This window comes from Neophocaena asiaeorientalis, unplaced genomic scaffold, assembly GCF_003031525.2.
Source record: "Neophocaena asiaeorientalis asiaeorientalis breed wild unplaced genomic scaffold, Neophocaena_asiaeorientalis_V1.1 scaffold29, whole genome shotgun sequence".
NCBI lineage: Eukaryota > Metazoa > Chordata > Mammalia > Artiodactyla > Phocoenidae > Neophocaena > Neophocaena asiaeorientalis.
Genome location: NW_020174423.1, coordinates 5,211,481 through 5,235,302, shown reverse-complemented (window position 1 = coordinate 5,235,302; position 23,822 = coordinate 5,211,481). Strand labels below are relative to the sequence as shown.

The following is a 23,822-nucleotide window of genomic DNA, read 5'->3' as shown; positions in this document are numbered from 1 at the left end:
TGATCACCATCTTAACTAAGAGATCAAACTAACAGCATGATAGCGAGACAACCTGTCATGTACCTTCTGAAGTGACGTCTTATTAAGTACACACCTCATTTACACAGTATTCTTGCCAAAGGTGTTTCATCCAAATCCTCAGTTTTCAAGAAGTACAGAAGACAGAGAAAAAAGTTAAATTACCCCAAGAAGCAGCAATCAGACAAATCCAGAATGTGGAACAGCCTATAAGACAACTGGCCTAACTTGTTTAGAAGTTCAGTGTCACAGGGGAAAAACACTGAGTGGATTATTCTTGTTTTAAAAAGAATGAAAAACAGCAAAATGCAATGCCTGGACATTATTAGATCTTGCTTTTAAAACTGGGCTTCCCTGGTGGCGCAGTGGTTTAGAGTCCTCCTGCCGATGCAGGGGACACGGGTTCGTGCCCCGGTCCGGGAAGATCCCACATGCCGTGGAGCGGCTGGGCCCGTGAGCCATGGTCGCTGAGCCTGCGCGTCTGGAGCCTGTGCTCCGCAACGGGAGAGGCCACAACAGTGAGAGGCCCGCGTACCGCAAAAAAAAAAATAAAATAAAATAAAATAAATAAAAATAAAAACTTTAAAACTAATACTGTAAGATAATCTTGGGAGCAATGGAAAATTGTAAATACAGACTGGATACCAGACGTTCTTTGGGAACTGTAACTTTCTGCGGTCTGATCATGGTTTTGTGACTGTAGGAGAGTAATCTTATTTTTTTTGAGATACATGCTCAAAAGGGGTGAAACATCCAATTATTTTCAAGTGGTTCAGCAAAATATAAACATACAGATACATGAATAAAAGAATATGGCAAAAAGTTAAAAATTACTGAACTTAAATGGTAGGTATATAGGTGATCACTGTACTTTTCTATCAACTTTTATGTGAATTTTCATAATAATGAAGTTCGAAAGAAAAAAATGTAGGGTCAGATAACGAAGGGCCAGTCATGAGCTTCTTAGGATTTTGGACCTTACTCCTGAAGGCTCTGAACAGGTGATTGACAGGATCAAATTTACACCTTAGAAAGATTACTGGCTTAATGCATTCACTCCACTGGCATTTACTGACCACCGACACCAAGCTTTGAGTGAACGCTGAGCTAGGTGCTGTGGGAGATAGGAACACCAAAAAGGCACTGCTGGCCAGAAAAGCATTTACCATAAACAGAGGTGAGACACAAAACACGGAGCACGGGTAGAGCTTCCTTGTCAGAAGAGGACGGGGAGAGCTGGGGAAAGCACAGATGCACACGCCTCCAGGTATTAAGTGGTGTTCCAGGTCACCAGCACAGCCACGCCACCCCAAACAGGATGAACCTACAAGTGACTAAGATCTCCCAGCAATTCTAGACTTCTGATCTCTTATTCCTTGATGGCAGAACCCCACTCCCATGAGAGATGCTGAAAAGTGCTAGATTTCCTTGGAGCAGAGTGTGACCCATTTCTGGCCCAAGGGACCTGACTCAGGTCCCCTGAAATCCACCAGGGACTACCAGCAAAGATTTTCTTCCCTGATAAAGACAGAGCGGACCCCCTTCCCCTCCTTCCTGGTTTAAGTGCAGCCGGATGAGGATGTGGTGCTTGGAGCTAGGGAACCATGAGGGGGACCCGGAGCCCTAATATCCCTGTGCTACTGAAGCAAGCCTGCAACTTCCTATCACCCGACTTCTTGTTATGGGAGAACTTCCTGTTATCTTTTTCTCAAATCACTCGTATTTAAGTATTGATACATATAGCCCCAAACCTCACTCAGCCTCCATCTGCAGCCATGTGCGTCTAGAACCAATCCTGACCCTGGGACACAGCAGTTAAAGGAAGCCTCGGCCACAGTCCAGGTCACCCAGGCCATCAAGTCACTGCCCCTAGTTGAGCTCCAACAGCAGCTGCAGTGTGGGATGGTCAGGAAGGTTCACATTCACATGTCAACTCTGATTGACTGGCAGGGACTAAGGTGCTACGCGGAGGGTTCTGATGCGCCGTGTGAAGGGTGAAATACAGGTTCTGTGCAAAGAAGTGCCTAGATTCCTGTGCCAGATACCTGCCCTGGCCGCACGTTTATCATCACATGTATGGAAGGAGTTTGGAAGCAGAAGACCTGAGTTTGAGCCCTGGCTCTATTGCTTACTGGCTTTGTGATTTTGGTCAAGTCACTTAACCTCTTCGAGCCATCTTATGGGATAATTGTTATCACTGAGATAATGAAAGTGAATGTGCTTTGTAAACCATGAAGCGCCACGTGTGGGAGTTATTTCATCTTATATTTGTCAAACCTCAACTGAGGACCAGGTTGATAGGAGGTAGGGAGAGGAGGAAGGAATTCAAGGTTCCAGCCTTGGACACCTCACCAGAGGGCGCTGATCCAGGCTAAAGAAGCAGGACTAACACAAGGTCAGAGTTTCAGGTGTAGGTGAATCAGCAGAAGTTGAGTTGTGAGCCTAAATGGTGAAATATAGTTGGAGAAGATGTCAAAAGCAGAAGTGAAGATGCTAAGGACAAAGAGATAGAAACCACAGACTGGAGATGGGATCTCTGCTTTTTTTTTTTTTTTTTACTTCTTCGGCACCGGAGGGATATGTCCCCATCCAGCAGTTAACAGTGGCTCCCCAAGGCTGAGGACCTCAAGGGGTAAGAGGGTAGGAGTTTCCAAAATCTTCAGAGGGGCAAAGGGGGGTGTGGTCCCCTCCCTAGGTGAAGCCACCCCAGGACAGCGTGCCTCCTTCCCTTGTAGCAAATCAGTGCAGTAAGACCAGAAGGGGAAGCCCAAAGTGTAAGAAGAGACAGTCAGAAGTAGATAGACTTTCGATAAGCTACAGGTAGCAAGACCATTTATTTTTCTCTACCCCCCTCCCCTACAGCATAGCACAAACTCACGACATTCCGAAAAAGCCCAGCAAGTAACAAGTTAAGAAATCAGAAGGCCTTTTGCAATAAAACTAGGTGAGAAAGGGGTAAGGGACTTTTAACAAGAATTACTCCAAGAAGCCCTTACTCTCCAGGTTATTAAGAGTCTAAATTGCCTTGTGATGTCTGACCTAGAGGCCAGAGAATGATCCCCCATATGTATCTAAAACACCCACCAGCCCCATGCAGGAAAAGGGGAAAAAAAAAAAAAAACAGATTGATGACAATTCCAAGCAAAAGCTGAGAGGAAGCTGAAACCCAGAAGCGGGGCAGAGTTCAAAGCTGTATTTGTCCATCACTTTATCTCTAATGTCTACAACAGAGATGATGAATGAATGGGCCTCTGGGGTGGTGAGGAGCCCCAGATCGGATGGGCTCTGCAAGGTAGTGAAGGGAGGGGTGTGAAAGGGTCCTGGGAAGTGGAGGCTCCACGCCTGTGAAGAAGCAAGTGTGCGAGAGGAACTGGACAGAGCCCCTCCAGTTTGTAGCCCCAGAGGACTCTGCACGGGTCTCAAGAGGACGCTCACGCCTGAAGGACAGGCTTCCCTCCTTTCTCTTTTGCACTCCACCTATCACTAATAGTGAGGCTCTGGGTGTTTAATTTTTTAGTTGAAAACATTCAAAATTGGGAGATTCTACATATTCTGATTCCCCCCATTCCTTTTTGAAGATGGAGCGACACTAGGCCTGCGGGCCCCCAGGTAAACGATCCGGCACTGCCCAACAGCTGCCCCGATTTACACACAACACCCACCTCTGCCCACTGCTCCCAGACACACACACAGGTAAGGCCGTGAAAACACAGAGAAGACGAGCACCTGTAAGCCCAGGAGAGAGGCCTTCAGAAGAAACTAACCCTGCCGACACCTCGATCTCAGACTTCTAAGCCTCCAGAACCGGAAATAAATTTCTGTTAAGTCATCCAGTCTGTGGTATCTTGTTATGGAAGCCCTAGCGAATTAATACATACATCCTTATGAAACAAATATGGGCCACTTCACAAATTTAATTACCAGCCTAGCCCTAAGGCATTTGAAAATACACTGTTTTAAATTCATTCTTTCATTCAACATTTGAGCACCTACTATGCCCTGAACACTGCACGTTTATTGATCCAAGCCCAGTATCTTATAAACCAATTTTATTCTCTTGTTATTTAACAACCCACTTCTGACTTCTTCCAACCATTTTCTGCTGGGAAGCTTTATGTGGCATTTGGTTGTCAGCTGCTGATTCTCCTGATTAATGGAAAATGGTCTTTGTCACGAATCTGTCACGAACGGTATCAGAAATCCTAGTTCTCAACTCCGGCTAGACATCAGAATCATCTGGGATGTTTTTAAAATACCTACACCTGGATCAGTCCCTTCCTCCATTCTGATTTAGTTGGTATTTGTGAGGAGCTCTGCCAGGATGTGTATATTTCTTTAAGCTTCCCAGATAATTCTGATGTGCAACCAAGACAGCACTGTTATTCTAGCTTGAAGGTCCTTGAAGGTCACCTCCTTTGCTACTCAAAGTACAGTTCGCAACCTGCCAGCACCAGCATCACCTGGAAGTGTGTTAGAACTGCAGAATCTCAGGTTCCACCCTGGACTACTGCATCAAAATTCATATTTTAACAGGATTCCCCACAAAATTCAGAGGTACTCTAAAATTTGAGAAACACTGGATTTCCACTAGAATTACCTGGAAAGCTTGTTAAAAACAAGACTGCCTGCCCAGAACCACAGAATCGCAATCTCTGGTATGGGCTTGAGAATCAGAATTTTATATATCGTTAATGTAGCTAGTCACACATGGGCCTGAGGCTTAGGAATCACTCACGTATGCCATAGTATACATCCCCTCAACTACCCAGCCTCTGCTTAACCTTCCAATTCTTTTTCAAAGATAAAAAAATGTAACAGAGATACAGGCTTTTATTTTTTCCATCACGCATGCAAACTTACAACTATTTAAACTGTTTCAGAACAAAGAAATAATTGTATTACCAGGGTGTCAATTACCAAGTAAGACGACCAGTTACTGATTACTGTTGGGAGGTTATTATCACAGAACACAGCAACAATTTCCAAATTATACTTTCAAGCCCAGAGTTGTATTATGAGACCAGGACAAGCTGATAATTCTAATAGTCACACAAGTCTCCATCTTACACAGGAAAAAAGACTGATGCTCTGGTGAAAGATCTCAAGTAAGCACCTTATCAAAGACTGATAAGTCTTTATCAGCGAACAGTCTCTCTCTCCTTTTGCGGATGCAGGGAAAAGGCAGCATCCCCTTCATCTCTTTGTGCGACTTCTTGTTACTTGCGAAGACTTTCATTCTAAGGCCCACCTCTGGAACTTCATTAGTTAACACGAAAAGCAAAAAACAGACCTGATGTGATAATGACAATGCACCCCACCACTATCACCACCAACACACAGTCCCAATCTCCCAAAGCAGTCCTGGTTGAAATGGCACAGGATCTTGGACTTTTGATAAACAATACAGGCAGGGAGAGGGAGACACAGATGAAACCAGGTTGATCATAATTGATAACTGATGTAGCTAGGCGATGGGCACACGGGGTCCAGAGACCATCCTCTCCACTTCTGTGCACGTCTGAAAATGTCCATAACAAAGAAGAAGCAGCTCAAAAAAAAAAAAAAAAAAAAAGGCAGGCAGACCTGTAGAGTTCTATTTTCCCATTAAGCAAAAAATGAGGAAAGTGGTTAGATTTACTTAGAGACAAAATAAGCAGCATATACATTAATCTTCCACATACACAAGGCCACACCTAGAACAAAAGAGAAAGCATCCAAAGTAACATTATTCTGTTTTTGTTTGTTTCTATGATTTATAAAATCCACTAATGATGAGAGAGAGACGGGACAAAGCTTTGGGCATACCCTCACCTAGGCATCGCATTTGCCCACAGCCCTTTAATTCTCCCATCCCCACCCTGGGGAAGGTCCCTCCCCATCCACTCCAACACTGAGAGGCAGGCGTGTTCTCCCTGAGGCTCCTCAAGCCATTTCTATCTGCTCTTCCAGGCCCGCTCCACACCAGACTCATTCCCACTCTGTGTTTTTGCCCCAACTCCCCTGCCCAAAACAGCCTCTCGACAGCTCTGAGTCAAGACCTCCCTAGCCCCTGGGGAACTCAGAACAAGGTCTTCCATAAGGAAAGGGACGCTGGTGGATGGAGGGCAAGTGTAGACACAGTCCTACTTTCCCACCCTCAGGGATAAGGGGGAAAGAGGGCACAGGTGAGCCTGGGCAGGGAGGGCCCAGATCAGCTTTTACACCCACAGGAAATGAACCTTGGAGATTCAGAACAGGTTCTGCCCACCCGCATCCCCATGCCCCAGGAGACAGCCTTGGGATCCCCCACCCTATAAACCAAAGCCTACTTCTACGGGTATTTGAGGGTAGAAGCCAAGAGAGCAAAGGACTGCTAAGGGTGGGAAAGCTGGGGAATGAGGTTCCAGAGGGCGAGAGGCTACCACAGAGGAAGAAACAGCAGGAGGCAACTGGGTCTTAAGGGACAGAGGAAAAGGTCGGAACAGGAGTAACCCTGGTTCACAACACTGCTGCCTGGGGGGTTATCATTCTAGCAGATACACAGCCATGAAAAGAGTTTTCAACATCAGAATTATAGCGTGAACCCAGGAGTCGGGAGCAGGGTCTGAACCCAGACCCACTTGGCCTTCTGGCTTCCTCTACCCTCTTCCAGCCCAGTGTGTGCGTGTGTACAGCAAGTCCCCAGCTATCTCGCTACCTGTATGTAGAAAACCCTGGTTTTAGAATTGTTTTGTTTTCTCTTTCTGAGATGCGGTACTACTGAAACAAAAAAAAAAATAAAAAAAAAAAAAAAAAAAAAAAAAAAGGAAGGGAGGGAGGAGTGGTAGACAGGACAGGGAGAGAGGGAAGGGAGAGAGGGAGGGAAGGAAGAGTGAGGAAGGAGGCGTGGAGGTGTGAGATGAAGTAGCCACAGGCCCACAGATCAGAAATACCTCTTCCCCAGCAACCCCACTATAGCACTCTGGTCATGTGTGAGGAAGGGATGAGGGGAGTTGATAATCAAGATACCTAGATTATAGGTGAGTCCAGTCCCCACCCTCACCTGGAGCCACAGCTTGATGGCAGTGAACACATGTCCATACATACCAGCCCGCCCATCAGTCCGGCAGCCAGGAGGGTTGCTGGAAGGCTGGGGAGGGTAGGTGTGTGTCTCAAACACCGGCAGGGGGCCTGGGTCCACAAGCAGTTCTTGAGGTCCTTGTTGACCAGGAAGCCAACTGGGGCCGATAGCAACCTAGACAAAACTCAATGGCCTCATAGTGACGGGTCATGGTGCAGACCCTGACGAAGGTTCACCAGGAGAAGGGCCCAGAGGCAGGAAGAGATGCATGATGGTACAGAACACATGGCATACTGCTTCTCACCCTTAACCTCATCTGTGTCCAGGAGGACAGCATGGGCCCCTGGCCAAAGCCAGAGATCTTGTAGATGGCACCTTGGCTGGTGACCCCAGAGCCACGGAACAATCAGTTTTGGCTGACGGCCAATACCATGCGCACAAGCTTCATTTTGCAGTGGCAACAGAAGAGCTTGCCATAGATGGCATGCACGGCCACATGAACCAGCCAGCAAGTCACGGGCCCTGAAGTAGCAGAGCTTAAGGATGCACTGGTCCTCTTGTGGGATGACTCGAGTGTCCACGTTAAAGACAGGTGGGAAAGGCCAGAGCCAAGAACAGGGTCCAGGCAACGTAGGTAAAGGCAGCACACATCTGAATCATGTGTGTTTAACATATAAACAGTAGGGGTGAGATCACGTAACATGTGACACTAACGTAAAAAAGCAAGAATGCCATGGGGAGGCAAAAGAACATATCATAAACACCATATTCTTGTAACTAAAGTCCAAAGGGAACACAGTGCACAGAGGTCAACATGAAGAGAAGGCAGACAGCCAAACACATGTGGTCAGCTGGGCACGGGTCCAGCAGGAGGTAGTAGGGAGACTTGTGCAGAATCAGTTGGAATTGTTTACCCCAGGCTCTGGGGTGTCCACTGGCTGCCTTGCTGGACATGGCCTGCCCTCCTTTCCTTTCTCTGCTCGGGCCCCTTCACTCATAAGGTAGTACTGCAGGGGATTGGGCCACAACTCCTCGTTGATTATCTCCACAATCTTGTCAGACTCAATGGAGCTGTGGTTTGAAAACCACCCAAAGAAGCTCCGGGTGTCATCTGGGTTCCCCTGGCTTAGGGACTGAAGATCGTGCCCTGGGAGCCACTGGATTGGAGTAGAACGAGACACCACCTGACCGGAAGGACCACACCCATATTCCTTGATGAGCACCTTATTTTGGAAATAGGGGTTGCGCCCAAAGTAGAACTTGATCTTGTAGCCCAATCTGGCAAGGCCAAGCTCTTCCACCTCCAAGCTGTTCAAGTAGCTGAGTGCCTCTTTATCTTGGTTGTTCAGAAAGGATGAGAGCTGGGGGTGGTTCTGAAAAGCCTGCCCCCAGAAGCCCGGGATATTCTGGATGAGGAGGTTCCTGCGCTCTAAGTGGTGCAGTCGCAACTGCCCAAACTTGCGGGAGAGCCGCAGGTAGGCCCTGTCCGCCTGGGCGTTCATGGTCTCCAACTTCAGCTGGACGTTCTCCAGTGTATCCATGCTGCCATCTGTTGCCGGGGGCCCTGACCCTGCATCCTTCTCCACCTTCTCTTCCTCTACCACTGGAACGGAGGCAGACTCCCCAGTGGTCCCTTTCTTCGGTTTCCCAACAGCTACGGCCGGAGACGCCCTGCCCACTGCGCTACAGGTAACTGGGGCCTTCTTCCCAGCGGGGCAGCGTCGATTTCCAACGCGAGGGACATTTTTCGGCCTTCCCATGGGCCCCGCGGTTCCCACGAAGACAGTGTCTGTCGGCAGGCGCTCCGAGAGGGTTGTGGCATTCCCCGGGCCGGGCCTGTATGCGGCCTGCCTGCTATCCCCCTCAGCCCGGGCCCGGAGCGCGAGGCCACAGTCCAGGGGGAGCCGGCAGGCACCCTCTTCCCCGGGCCGGCGGGGCGGCGCGGGCTCAGCGGTTTCAGCGGTTTCCAGGCCACCCCAACCCGCGCCAGCCTGCACCTGTGCCTCCTGGGTCTCCTCCCCGAGCCTCTGGCACTGTGGAGGGTCCGGGTCGCGTGAGGCGTCGTCAGGAGTAGCGCGGACTCGGCCTTTGGCGCGGCCTTTGCCACGGTTTTTGGCGCGGCTGGACTTTTTACCCCTACTTCGGCCGCTCATGATGGTAACGGACTCAACTTCAAACGCACGCTCCGGCCTGCGGCCCCTGGCGCCAGCTCGCTGTCCCTACCGAGAGGCCCTCTCCATGGCAACCGTCTACGTCACGACTGCACGACGGTACCGTAGCGCGAGGACTGGATGCGCCCGGTGATTGGCTCCAGTGCCGCAGCTGCGCACCAGCCGACCCTCACAGACGCCCCCACCCCCATCTCACCCCAGCTCGCTCTCACTGTTCAAGAGGGCAGTCCTTTCGCTTAGTTTCTTCTCGTTGGTCTCAGTTGTGCCCTCGCGGTCCTCTTATACAAGACACCCTCAAGACAGCCATCATGTCAGTTCCCCTACCATATACTTTCTAAGCTAAATATCTAAAGTTCCTTCAGTTATCTTCTGTGACATCTATCACGATGAAACTGCTCCTGGTCTCTATGTCTCATCTTTGAAAGCCTTTGCTGAGGGATTTGCCCAGGTACCTTAACTCCAGGGACTTTAAAGGTAGGTACCGTAATGCCAGGCCACAAAGCAATGTGATACGTGGTGGGATGTTAGTACTAACTACTTAAAAAAAAAAAATAGCAACTGCTATTTTATGAGTATCATTATGTGTCAGGCACTTTACTATGTGCTTTATATGCATTTTCTCAATATGTTAAGGAGGTATTGTTATCATTCTCATTTTCCAGATGAGAAAACTGTGGCTCAGAGATGCCGAGGAACATTCCTGAGGTAACGCAATAAGGCATGGAAGCTCAATTCTAACCCAATTCAGACTCATAACCTTTATTTTATATTCACAGGTGTCTAATCCTTCCAGACCTGCTCAGCTGTAAATTACTGCGTTAGCGCTTAAGAAGGCCAGCCTTGCCTGTTAAACCAGCATCAGCCGAGCACCTCTTCATCCTGGGACCATGACCTGAGTCCTCTAGCTGCCTCAGGCCTAATTTACAGAGCTGGGCTATCACTCAAGGTATAGGGCCAGGAGTGAAGGATACAAGTCAGAATTTCTATAACTGGAGTCAGATGGGAATGTGGTCAGAGAATTATTTAATTATCATTCAAGGAGTGGAGCAGGGCTTCCCAGGTTAAAGTTCAGAAGCAGACCCTCCACAGTGGCAGTGAGGAGGCCCTAGAAACTTCTTAGAGACTGCAAAGAAACAGCCAGACAACCTATTTCGTGTTCACAAGAGAGCCCTGGACCATGCTTTTACTAGCTAGGTGAAAGGACCATGAAATAGTGAAGCCAGTGACAAGGTTATGACCAGTATGAAAGTTTTCAGGTTGTCTCTTTAAGTTCAAAGGGAACAAGAAGGCCCTTGCAACCAGCTAATGGAGAGGTAAGCCCCAGCGTCTCTGGGTTCTCAATACCTCTTACACTCATTACTCTCTTGTACTCTCTTGTGGTTGTGGCCCGGCAGCCTGGCATCACCTGGAAGCTTGTTAAAAATGCAGAATTTCAGGCCCTACCCCAGACCAGCTAAATCAGAATTTGACTTTTAACAAGATCTCAGTTGGTTTGTATCCGCATTAAAATTGAAGTATAGGAGACAAGGAAAAAGAAGAATTGTTTGATACAGTTGAGCCTTACTTTAAACCAGCCTGATACAAATGACTCTAACTTTCCCAAAGATTCTACAATAGCTTGCAAGGCTCTCCGTGATCTGCCAAGTTCCCTCCCTGCCACTACCCAACTTACCTCTCTGACCTCATCCTCTTGTCTCTCCCACCCCCTTCCAACTACACTGGCCTACTTACTGTTCTTCAAAATTCTAGGTAGGCTCCTGCCTCAGGGTCTTTGCACTGGCTCTTCCTTCTGCCTTAAATGCTCTTCCCCTAGATATGGTTTACCACCTTGGCTGGCTCCCTTCGCACTTTGCTCAAATGTAACCTTCTCAATGACCATCCTATTTAAAATTGCCACCCAGCTCCATCCTTCTAACTCTGCACTAACTTTTTTTATTCCTTAGCACTTGTCACCTTCTAACACGCTACCAATTATTTATTATGTGTATTATTTAACTGTCGCTCCTCACTAGAGTGTCAGCTCCATGAGGGCAGGGATCTTTGTTTTGTTCACTTGTGACTACAACAGTGTCTGATACATGAAAAGCACTCAATAAGTGAAATAACCAATCAAAGGAGAATTTTTTAGAAATGAGTTTATAAATTGATTCTGATTCTGAAATCAGAATACCCCTCTTTTCCCCACAGAAGCAATTTTATAGACAAAGGTTGTATACTCAAATCAATGCATGGAAACCTATCAAACTCATAATTTAGCTAAAAAATCATCTTTTGATATGGGCACCATTCAGGGACAATCTTAGGTAAAAAATCTAGAGTGACACATTTAAAAATTAAATTAGGGGAATTCATATTTGACTTAAAAGGGATTAAGCCAAGGGTTACCTTAAACTCTTGTTGAGGGCCCTTTCATCATCACTTCTTCCCAAGGTCTTCCATGATCACTCCAGACCACAGTAAGCAGCCCTGTCCTTGATCTTATGGAGGAGCTGTTAACTATAATATATTCATTTAGCAATCAGAAATGCGGTTTTTGTGCCAGTCCTTGTACAGAATTACCTCTTAAGCCAGATAACCACAGTCTGGAATTCTCTGTAATCTCAGGGGGAAAAAAATTAGCTGAAGCAGCCACTATCCCTCTGTAAACTGCAGAAATTGATAGATTGGCCCACTTCTCAGAGCACTAACAGCTGGACCAAGCTCTGTTGTCCAGAGCCTTAATCCAGCATCAGCGTCTGCGTCATGTAGCGCTCAGCCATGGCTAAACCACTGCAGGATTAACGTAGGCTGGCCGCTGCAAACAGTGTTTAGCGTACAACCTGCTTGAGCCTGTTTTCATCATGTCAGAGAGACAAGCAGCAGGTAAAGGGAAACAAATGTGAGACTAACACCTTATATAAAGATACTCCTCTTCTCCTTGAGAAGCTGGCCTGTGCTACTGAACTGAACTGTTGGTTTTCTTCCGAGGTATTGGTATTTAATTTATATGAGACTATATCTTGGGTTCCCAGTTAGATAGTAGACTGTATAAGGGTAGAGACTGTGTCTCTTTCTTTTATCCCTCAAAGCACCTAGCGTGGCCCTTGCACATACTAGTAATTATAACCAAAGTTCACATTTATTTTGTACTTTATACAGTACCATGTTCTAATTCACTGAATCCCTACAACCATGCCATGGGTAATATAATTATACATACACATACGTGTACATACACGTTCATATATAGATAAACTAATACCTATATATATCAATTAGTCATGAATCATTTTCTATGGGGTGTATATGTGGCATGATGATACTAAACAGAAGTGAGTTTCATTTCAACAGTCCAGGTTGAGAATAAAGCATCTTCGTTTGCACTGCATTTGTCATAAGCATTCTATGACTATTATGAAGGAAATACAAATTTACTCTCATGAACTCAGAAATCTGGAAGCAATTTGGCCTTTTCCCAAAAATTAGGCATTAAATCCACAGTAATGTAAGCATTTAATTGATTCTCTTAAATAGTTGATCATTAGCAAATATTTATTAAAAGCTCATAAAAACACTTTTCAAAATATTAGAATAACTAGTCGTCACTTCTCTGAAAATTGTACTTCCTCCATTCCTTTTAAGGTCTGATTTCCTCCAATCATAGAAATTAACAGGCTGGGAAAAGACATTCCAGTCATCCAACCTATTGCACAGCCAAGAGAACAATGTTCCCCACCGTCTCCCTGCCGAAGGGCTTTAAGATCCCAGATGACATTTTTTAGCCACAAAGGTTTTCTCTTCCCCCAAGGAGATAGTTTGAGTCTGTTAGATCAAACCGTGAGTATTGCTTACTATAAGACATTTTGCCAACTAACCCTCCCAGATTTGGAGGATCATAGAAAAGGAGTGGCATAGGGAATATTTTTCAAAGCCAAGGAGGGAGAGAAAAATCTGCCTCTTAATGGTAAATTTCAAAAACTATTTGAATTTAACATCTTGAATAATATGCCTAGCTTCTTCCCAGTTCCCACTCACAGCCAAAGACCAAAATTTTACAGCACCACCTAAGTTATTCAGTTCATGTCGTATAAGTAGCTGTAAAACATTTTTAAATATTGACAGGTGTATTCTTCCTTCCTGGCATTTTCTTTTTACCCTACAACATTTTCACCATAAAAATTAGACCTTTAGGCTAAGGCTTTTGTTCTAGAGAAGGGAAAATACTGAAGAACCCAGCAAGAGCAGAATTTAGCAACTCAGATTCTTCACTTTGAATTTCAAAATAGGTTCTTGAGAGGGGAAGATACAATAGCATTGAAAGAGAAAAAAAATTTTTAGCTCTGCAAGAGCAAACCTGGGAGCATTAAGAGCATAGAGTTTATAATATAAACCACAAAGGAAGAAAAACATGTGATGATATACAAGCCAGATCTCCACCACACAAAGAGGAGACTAAAACCTTTCCTGAGCTGGGGTTGAAGAGCTTGGGGAAATTTTAGAGAGTACATTGTTGGTGCAGGATCTATAGAAAGGAATTCTCACAGTTACCCCTCCAGGGGTCAGACCTCTTAGAGAGCTAGTAGAGTCCATCCTCCCTGGAAAGACAGAAATCTGAGAGTAGGGAGGACTAGTTCCCGACTTGAAAACTAGAACTCAGACAAGAAATCCTCTTAGAGGGCTTCGTTCCATCACAAGGATAAGTATTGCCAAAGGAAGGTCTTTGAATTTTAAGTGTTTTAAGTGATAAGTTACCTAGTTACTTGAATTACCATGTTTAAGTTCATCTGAACTTTATAAATTGCTGCAACTATGAAAATTCATACCCATTACAATAACATTACCTAGACCAGACCCAATATCTAATGGGTTTAAGCCATGCAATACCAAAGGCAAAGAAACTTAAGGGACGGGTGACTGCAAAACTCTTTAGAAGATAAATGGCATTGATAATTTTAGAAAATAACAGAGGGTATTAAAAAGAAGCCTCATAAAACATGGTTATGATTGCAAAAATCAAAAAATTTATGAAACTCCAAGCACCAAATATGAACATTTTCACTACAATTTAGGGGGGGACCCTAAAGCAAAAGTAAGTGCTGTCCAAGAAAGTCTTCCATTGACTGGTTATGTGTTGAACTTAGAACCATGGGTGTACCCCATTTATGGCAGTTATTACTTTTAATATGTAACTTAGTAATTTACCATACACTTGAATTCCACCTCTGGTTGGGTTATATATGCAAGTCTTTGTCTCCAACCAGATCAGAAGCTTTATGATTTACAAAGGCCGATCTTGCCTTCTATGTAAGCTGCACAGTGCCTTCTCTGAATTACCCCACGGTCATCCCCCAATTTCCACACAGCCCTCATCAATTTCCAAAACAAAAATAAGCTGTCCTCAGTCAACGCCTCTACATGTCATCTAGTGCAGAGAACAGTAGGTGCAAGGTCTCTCTCTTCCCTACCATCTCTTTTCATGCCACTCAGGGATGTTTTGTTCATATTACACCCATAAGTTTATTATCTTTATTGTTCCCTTTCCTGTATTTACACACACACTTTTTTATTGAAGTATAGTTGATTTACAGTGTTGATGTTTGTATATATGTATGTTCTTTTTCAGATTCTTTTCTATTATAGGTTATTATGAGATATTGAATATAGTTCCCTGTGCTATACAATAGGTCCTTGTTGTTTCTCTATTTTATATATAGTGGTGTGTATCTGTTAATCCCAAACTCCTAATTTATCTCCCCCTCCCACTATCCCTTTGGTAACCATTCTGTTTTGTAAATAAGCTCATTTGTTTCATTTTTTTAGATTCCACATATAAGTGATATCATAGGCTATTTGTCTTCCTCTGTCTGACTTACTTCACTTAGTATGATAATCTCTTGGTCCGTCCATGTTGCTGCAAATGGCATTATTTCATTCTCTTTTATGGCTGAGTAATATTCTCTTGTATGTATATATCACATCTTCTTATCCATTATTCTGTCGATGGACATTTAGGTTGTTTCCATGTCTTGACTGTTATAAATAGTGCTGCTGTGAACATTGGGGTGCATGTATCTTTTCAAATTAAAGTTTTCATCTTTGCCAGATAGCTGTCCAGGAGTGGGCAGCTCTATTTTTACTTTTTTAAGGAATCTCCATACTTTTCTCCATAGTGGCTGCACCAATTTACATTCCCACCAACATGTACACACACACTCTTAACATCCTTGTGCCTTCTCTTTTTTTCCCAACAACGCATTAATAGTACAGAAATATTCTACAGAAAGAAGTAAAGTTGGTAGATTTTCACTTGGAAGATTAATTGGGAAGAAAAGATCTCAACAGGACTAGGATATGAAACTTGGGATATCCCAGGGAAAAAAAGTCATTAAGAAAGGACAACATGGAAAACAGAAACTGGAATCACCCTCATTTCATATAATCTAAGATCCCGCATGGGTTACACAGGGTCCTGAGATCGAGGAAGGCCAGGATCTTCATGGAGGATGACCAGTATCTGCAGGGAGTTGGGGTCTTAGGGTGGGGGTGGGGAAGTGAATCCTCTTATATCACCCAGCACATCTCACACACCAGCCAGGTAGCTATAGGGATGAGAAGACCCCCCCTCCCCTTATCAAACGAGCCATCAGTTTTCATGAAGCTAGGAGTTTTCATCAAAGACATGGGGAAAATGAACAAAGAATGTTACATTGAATTTTAAATTAATAGGCAAGCATTCTGCAGTTAAAATGTTCAATTATATGTTGCAACCAACTAGCACCCATAAGCATGAGGTTTCGTTGTTCCATTTCCTTTTACCTGGACTAATGTAACTGAAGATACTCCTTGTCTTCTAGAATGCCTGCTTTGGTTATTCAGTCTGTGTTTGTGTAATATCTGACGGCAATAAGATACTTTAAAAAGCACTCAAAATTAATAGTCAAGAAAAAGAGTAAAAGAAAATAAAGAACTCGAAAATTAAGAAAAAAAACAGTGAAATACAGTCACCCCTCAGTATCATGGGGGATTGGTTTCATGATGTCACCCTGAACAAGAAAATCCAAAGAAGCTTGGGTCAGTCCCATACATAAAATGGTGTAGTATTTGCATATAACCTAGGCATGTCCTCCCATATACTTTAAATCATCTCCAGATTACTTATAATATCTAATACAAGTAAATGCTATGTAAATAGTTGCTGGTGTGCAACAAATTCAAGTTTGCTTTTGAAACTTTCTGGAATTTTTTTTAATACTTTCCATCTGAGGTTGGTTGAATCCACAGATGCAGAACCTGCAGATAATGAAGGGTCAGCTGTCCCCAAATGTGTCCCAATCCGTTGTGTCTCCTACACTTGCTAGAAGCTGGGCACAGATTTGATTCTGACCTTTTATCTACCAGTGCAAAGAGAGAAATCAGATGTGGTGTAACGTTCATAACGTTTGTAATATTAAAAAACAAACAACAAAAAAAAACAGGTTCTCAGAGAAAATGCATTGATTCTCAATGCTGAATCCAGAGAGGAATATCAGGCTTCAAAGTCCCAGTAATATCCTGACACTGAGTCCAGCACCGTGGTACCTGCAGCACCGCCTTATAGGCTGGTGAGCAGCCAGACAAAGAGCCATGTTGTAAATGGAGTTCCATGGCGGTTCAGGTCCAGAGCTAGAAGGCTTAATCCAAGGAGACAGTTTGTAGAATTTTGAGGAGAAAGCTGGGTGTGTGTCTTGAAGTCAGCCTCTGCAGTATGGCCTCCTTGGCTGATGGTGTGCCTGGATACGGCCTAGAGCCTGGATACGGCCTGGTAGGCATCACATGAAGAGCAGGCTGGTGAATTTCATTCTGCTCCTTGCTACCAAATGGGTCCAGACCTTTCCTGAGAGCCATGCCCTCCTCTCCCATTCCTTCGTCTTTTTTTCTGTCTCCCCTCACTTTCTTTTCTTTCCTTCCCCCGTACACTGATGTGTTTAGAGAAACCACTCCAGCTGCTTTAAAAACTATTTTCCAAAAAAAAAAAAACTATTTTCCTGCTCCAGGCCCTCCCCCATCCACACGCAGACTAAGCCGAGTCCCTGTGAAATTAAGCCATGTTTCCCTCTGAGTGGCTCTGTACCTCAGTGTCTCCACACTGTCAGAGGTGTCGGTTGGGGTCAGGGTTCAGGTACAGGACCAGGCACGTGGTATAGGTGAGTGAAGCAGGCCCAGTACAAGCCTTTAGGGAGTTGAAGAGGGAGTTATGCCCCATCTCAGGCTGACAACTGCCACTCCACTTCAGCTGATTGTAGCCATGGAGAAATCTATTTTTATGTGAAATTTCTCACTTTAAAAGTCCTGTGAGAGCCAAACAAGACAATTCTGCTTGTAGGCTCTAATTTGCTACGCCTGTTCTACATCCTTGTTTTTTTTTAAAAAAAAAAACAAAAACAACTCAGTTTTTTAAAAAACTCAGTTTTTAAGTGAAATCATGAAGGAATGTCTGGAAATTATTTGAATTCCTCCAAAGAAGAGCAGTTTTTGTGGTTGTCCCTCAAGAAGAGCCTATGAACGTAAAGAAAGTTAATATGATCAAGCTGGACTCCACCTTACGTTGTTACGGCAAGTGAGGAACTGATGGCAACTGGGAGACAGCTTTACTCAAGGTGAGCCCAAGTAAGGGATTATATTTTTGTCAAGATTTTTATCCTTTTTCATTTTAAACTGCAAAGATGATGATCATTATTTTTAATTGGTTTTATTTTTTCATACATTAAGACTCTGTGCTACCTCTGATTTCTTAACATGTGTAACTTAGACTCCAAAACTATTTTCATCTCGCTACAATATGAAGGCTTTGCAAGATCAACTCATAGACACATCCATACTGCTCTCTGCACCCAGCAGCCACATCTGGACAGCTCTACTGAGCAACTAATGCAATTCTGACACAAGTGGTAGATTTGAGTGACTAACGCTGCCTCTCTGTTGTTTTTTTCCTCCCCTTCTTAATCAATACCCGTATAATTGATCAGGTAGGCCATATGGCCCCTCTGATTCCCACATTAAGACAATTAGGACACCAGCCAGGTCATTGCTCAAGCTGGCATCCTTCATAACTAAGACAAGAAAACCTAACTCTTTGTCTTCCTCAGAAAAAGCCAACTCCATCTGCTCTTGGGTATGATTCAGTACGAATTCATATAATATCTAGCTAAAAAGGAGTACAGCCACATTTAGAAAAAATATTGCCTAAAAGTGAATTGTATGCCAGTAAGTTTCCCCCTGCAGAATCCAGACTGAAACGTGATAGTAAAAATCTAATGTGATAGTAAAACTCTAACTCAAGAAGAGTGAGTATACAGTGTAGACTAAGATTTTACACACACTCTGAGAGAGAGCTGCTGGTCACTGGAGAGTAGGTAGACTCTCCTACTCTAGGACCGAGTGTCAGAGAGGAAGAGTTAGGAGACTGGGGGATTCTCACAGCTATGAGCTCTAAAATGATAGAGGCGGGGGAGGACTTAGAAATGCAAGGCCAAGTATAAGGAAAGATAAAAGGTCTATTTTCTGGCATCAGGATTTATAGAGGGAACCGCTCCCACACTGCAACCCTCTTTTTATAAGAGAAAATAACAAGCTAAACAGCATGTCGTAGCTGAGATTTCTGGAAAGTCAGCCATTCTCAACATGGAATCTGTGAATCGGGAGCCAATGGGAAGCAAAACAAGGAGCAGTTTGAACACAGAATTATTATTTTATTTAGAACAGAAAGAGAAAATTTACTAAACGTATTTACTAAACATAGGCTAAACATATGACCTATTGGCCAGGAGATTTATGCTTCCCTACGTGATGTGTTCTCTTAACTCCAGCCCCCAACCCCCAAGCAGGAGCAGTGGAGGAAGCAAGAACCACCGCAGCAGGGTTAGTCCTGGAAATGACATTGTGCACCAACAGACTTCTTGCAGAAGGTTTCCAAGCATAAGAGAGACCCCTTAAGTACCTGGGCGGCCCACCCACTACTGAAACAAGACGAAAGTGCCTCTGGGAAGGAGATGACAAATATTCCTCTTGTCTTCCGTCACTCAAACCAATTAAAAAGTAAAACAAAAGTACCTAAAAAGAGGCCAACAACCGCAATCAATTCTCCCAGTTTATAATCAAACAGGATTTCAGCAACCAATGATGTTAAAAAAAATTTCTACCATATGCCTCATGTGTTACTCTAGTAAATGATTTCTTTCATCATCAAGAGAGTTTATATGACATTCTCTTGACAATGAAAGAATTTATTTCCTAGAACAAAACTCTGGAAAAAGTCATGTTAAGAATCATGCTGGCATAAGTCAGGTGTATCTAAGGGCCTGGCCTTCTGGCCTAAATTTTATCATTCAGTCACGACTGGAAAATATTCCAAACCACCCCCCTAAAACTGCACACAGTTAACAAAGAAACATGTCATTTAAAGATTAAAATAGAAAATTCCTTTTATGATTTTGAGATTGTGTACATGGGATGGGATAGAATGGGATCTTGTGGGATGGGGGAGGGAGTTAGCAGGAAAGGGCGGCCACAGGCAGTAGCTCACTTAGGATTCAACGTGTTAGGGTCTAAAGAAATCCTACCCAGACCTTTATGATTTTGAACTCAGATAAATGAGGGTACCTGCTGGCAAGAAGCAGCAATGCTGAAATAAGAGAAAGAGGCCTGAATTCATTTCCTATTGCTTCTGTAACAAATTACCACAAATTTAGTGGCTTAATGCAACATGAATTATTTTCCAGTGCTGGAGGTCAAAAATTCAAAATGGCCACAACAGGACTGAAATCCAGGTGTTGGCATGATTGTGTTCCTGACAGAGGTTCTAGAGGAGAATCCATTCCGATGTTTCTCCATCTTCTAGAGGCTGTCTGTGTTCCATGGCTCTTCCAGACAGCAGTTGTATCACTCCTACCTCTGCCTCTGTGCTCACATCTCCAGCCCGCCAGCCTCCCTCTTTCACTTATAAGGCCCCTCCTGATTACAACAGCCCTACCTGACTTACCCAGGATAAATTCCCATATCAAACTCCTTAACTTAATCGTATTTGCAAAGTCCCTTATGCCATGTTCGCTAACATATTGACAGGTTCTGAGGATTAGAATTTGGGGGCCATTATGCTTCCTAACATAGGGCCATAAGTATTGAGTATTGTTTTTAAAAGTTAAGTGTTAGAAGGCTTACGATCAGTTGTCCTGCTTTATAATTGTTCATCTCTTTCATATACACCCATCATTTTATTTCTGTGCCCTAAATCTAGTTTATTATAATAATAACAATAGGTAACATTTGTTGTTTTCTAAGTACCAGGTACAGTGCTAAGGAACTTTCATTTTCATATTTACTGCTCACAACAACCCAGTGAGATAAGTGCCATTATCATCCCCATTTCGTGGATGATAAAATTGAGGCTTAGAGAGGTTAAGTAATTTGTCTAAGATTAAACAGCTGAAATTCAAGGCAAGGTCTGTCTGGCTCCTAACCCATAAGAAACAACTCAACTAGATTGAGGCTTGTAACAGAAAGGTGTATTTTTTTTTCAGTAAGCTTTATTTATTTATTTATTTATTTATTTATGGCTGCATTGGGTCTCTGTTGCTGCATGTGGGCTTTCTCTAGATACGGTGAGCAGGGGTTACTCTTTGTTGCGGTACACAGGCTTCGCATTGCAGTGGCTTCTCTTATTGTGGAGCATGGGCTATAGGTGTGCAGGCTTTTGTAGTTGTGGCACGCGGGCTCAGAAGTTGTGGCTTGCGGGCTCTAGAGCACAGGCTCAGTAGTTGTGGCACATGGGCTTAGTTGCTCCACGACCTGTGGGATCTTCCCCGACCGGGGCTCGAACCCGTGTCCCCTGCACTGGCAGGCAGATTTTTAACCACTGCACCACCAGGGAAGTCCGAAAGGTGTATTTCTTTCTCATGCTCCATACCCATTATAGGTCTGTCTTGGGTCTGCTGCATCTTCACATCTTCATTATTCTGAGACCCAAGATGAAAAAGCAGCCCAATCTGGGATATCGCCCTTCCCGGATATTGCCCTTGGTCAGAAGAGAGGAAAGAAAGAGATGGTGGTAGAACCTCCCATAGGCTTTTAGAGTGTTATCTTGAGGTGACATGATCACTTCTCACATTTCATTGGCTAAAGCAAATCAGTGGCTCAGCCGAACATCCATGTAACCAGGAGGTTTAATCTATTGCCAAGTAGCACAGCAAATATTTGGAAAGAATTATACAGTCTATAACAGCTTTAAATATGGTACTGTCCCACTCATTGAAGATGAGAAGAGAAGTAATAGTTTATCCACAGTCACGATGATGTGGGACCTCCCTTGGTGGCACAGCACTGGTCTCTCAGCCAGCTGGACTGCTGGGTCTATGTGAGCAATCACCTGTATGGAGGGAAATTCTCAGATACTGAAAGTTTCCTTCATCCATGAGCCCAAAGTGCCTAATGCTCCATCATTAGAGAGAGAACTGTGCCACCTGAGGATAGCTGTGTGGTACTAGGAGTTATGAACTGTTCTCCAAGGGAACTTTCTCCCAACTGGTGGAATCTAGATGGATGCAGGCCTCCCTCAAAGTATCAGGTGAGAAAGAGTGTGGGTCTCCAAAGGTCCTCTCTAGTCCAAAGACTTCCTAGGATTCTAATCCAGGTGGAGAAGAATACTCTTCTCTGAGGACAGTTCTTAGGACCCAAGGATTAGGAGTGATGGTTGCTTCTTGTGCAGTGGCCCTCAAACTGTGCTCCAAGGAGCCCTTGTGGTTCTATAAAATTGTCTCAGAAATGGCCAGACAGAGGGACACACACCCAGACACATCCTTGCCCTCATTCCTGGAGCTTGCCACACAGACTAGGGCTAGGATAAAAAATGTGGCTTTCATAATGAGACTAGAGGTGGATGGAGAGAGAGAAGAGTTCCTTTTGATAAAACAATTCACAGAAAATCTGCAAAGCGAGGCTCCATCTTAGTAGTCTGGAAGACTCGTCTGCCCAGTATTTGTTTCACCCAAGGTTATCAGTGTTCTGCCCCACCCCTACTCCGTGTGGCCCATTCAGAGAGGCTGGGACTGCACGGCTGCACAGCTGGGACTGCACGGCTGCCCATGTGGAGGACATTAAGGACACAGGGCCAGGGGAGGAGCAAAGAAGGGAGTGTCAAAGGGGAAGGTTGGTTCCCCATGCCACCGAGGAGGGTGGCCCTGGGGCTGAGCCCACAGCTCTCAAGGCACAGAAGGGCGCATGCTGGATGGTGCACCTCGATGCCCCACCTCCCTCGGAACTCCATGGGTTCCAGCACACCCGGGGATGGCTGTCAGTGAGGCCACTTAGCAAAACGCTGTTAGGACCACTTCATCTCATGGTAGTATTGAGCGCACACACAGAAAAGGCTTCCACTTAAGATTTACTTTGAATTTTTAAAACAAAAGCTTAAAAACCCCACAATTTAACTCAGTCTTCTCACTTCATGGGAAAGGAAATAGGAACTCAGATGAAAAGGCTTGTCCAAGATCAGAGAGAGATCCAGTAGAAAGCCAGAACCAGAACCAGGATTTTTGGCTCCCAATTCAGTGTTGCTTCCAGGCAGCCCTAAATTCCTCAAATCCTGGGCGCGCATCTTTGGTGCTCACAGCCCTGTCACTTAGGGGCGATGACCATTTGCTTTAACTGGGTAACCTCACTTCCAATTCACTGATGGAGGAGAATGAGTATTTGGATTTTGCAGCAAAGCTCCTGCTTCAAAAGGAACCAAACCTTATTCTTGTAGTGTTACTGGGTTCCTCTAAAAGCCACGACATGGGAGTGTGAGCTTCTGGCTCCCCCTGGGTCCCCACTGCCCCCCACATCCCTTCCCCCGGCCTTCTCACGCTCCATGGAAACGCCGCCCTGACTTGTCGGGATGCTGCAGCCTGCGAGCTGGCTGCCAGTTGGAGTTTTCTCAAGTTTGCCACGTTGCAGTGACAGGACTGTGTCGAGGCCCAGATGCTTAGGCATAAATAAATAGCACATCTGGGACCTGGAAGGGGTCCAGCTGCATATGATAGAAAAAACTGGGGTGGAAACAGAGCCAAGTGATACACAGCTGGAAACCATTAAGTTAGGAGCGAGGTAGGGGAGCAGTTGAAGTAGAGAGAGGAAGAAAGAAATGGAAAGGCGGGGGCGGCGGAGGAAGATCAAACCAGCGATGACCGTTGTCTGAAGGCTCTGAATTATAATTGCTGAGAAACAGACCTGTGGTTTACACACAGCTGAATTAAGAGCATTCCTACAAAATGATAGTTTATAATCATCGACCTCAAAGCAGAGAGACCGAGCAGGGGAACTTGACTCCTGGATGTCTGGCTACCTTGGATGTGTCGGTTTGGTCACCTCCTAGCTATTTGCATCTATAAATGGCCTCGTGGTGAGCAGCGTTCAGACCTGCATCGATGAGCACCCCAGGGCTCCCTTCCCAGGGTCATCGGCATTTGGGAAGCTCACTGAGTTCCCAGACTCCAGGGCAGCCACAGTTGAACATGCCTGTCGTGAACGCGCAGAGGATTAAAGCGGAGGCTGGGGTGGGGGTGGAGGGACAGTGACATCACCGTCTCCCAGCCCAGAGGCCC

The 23,822-nt window shown here is 44.8% G+C and overlaps 1 protein-coding gene across 2 annotated transcripts; it reads right to left on the bottom strand.

Annotated features, from left to right (window-relative positions):
- Window positions 1-4,830: 4,830 nt before the first annotated feature.
- Window positions 4,831-9,384, bottom strand: TSPYL5 (TSPY like 5). Of its 2 annotated transcripts, none has more exons than XM_024756631.1 (2): window positions 7,040-9,384; window positions 4,831-5,711 (listed from the first exon to the last, which is right to left on the bottom strand). In XM_024756631.1, the coding sequence occupies exon 1, from the start codon at window positions 9,208-9,210 to the stop codon at window positions 7,954-7,956; it is 1,257 nt and encodes a 418-aa protein (XP_024612399.1). In that variant the 5' UTR covers window positions 9,211-9,384; the 3' UTR covers window positions 4,831-5,711; window positions 7,040-7,953. The 2 variants fall into 2 exon arrangements, with proteins under 2 accessions (XP_024612399.1, XP_024612401.1); XM_024756633.1 differs by having other exon boundaries at window positions 7,084-9,384.
- Window positions 9,385-23,822: the final 14,438 nt, after the last annotated feature.

Bases quoted from the DNA above. Each gene is read 5' to 3' on its own strand.
- TSPYL5 (XM_024756631.1), bottom strand. From the start codon at position 9,210: ATGAGCGGCCGAAGTAGGGGTAAAAAGTCCAGCCGCGCCAAAAACCGT.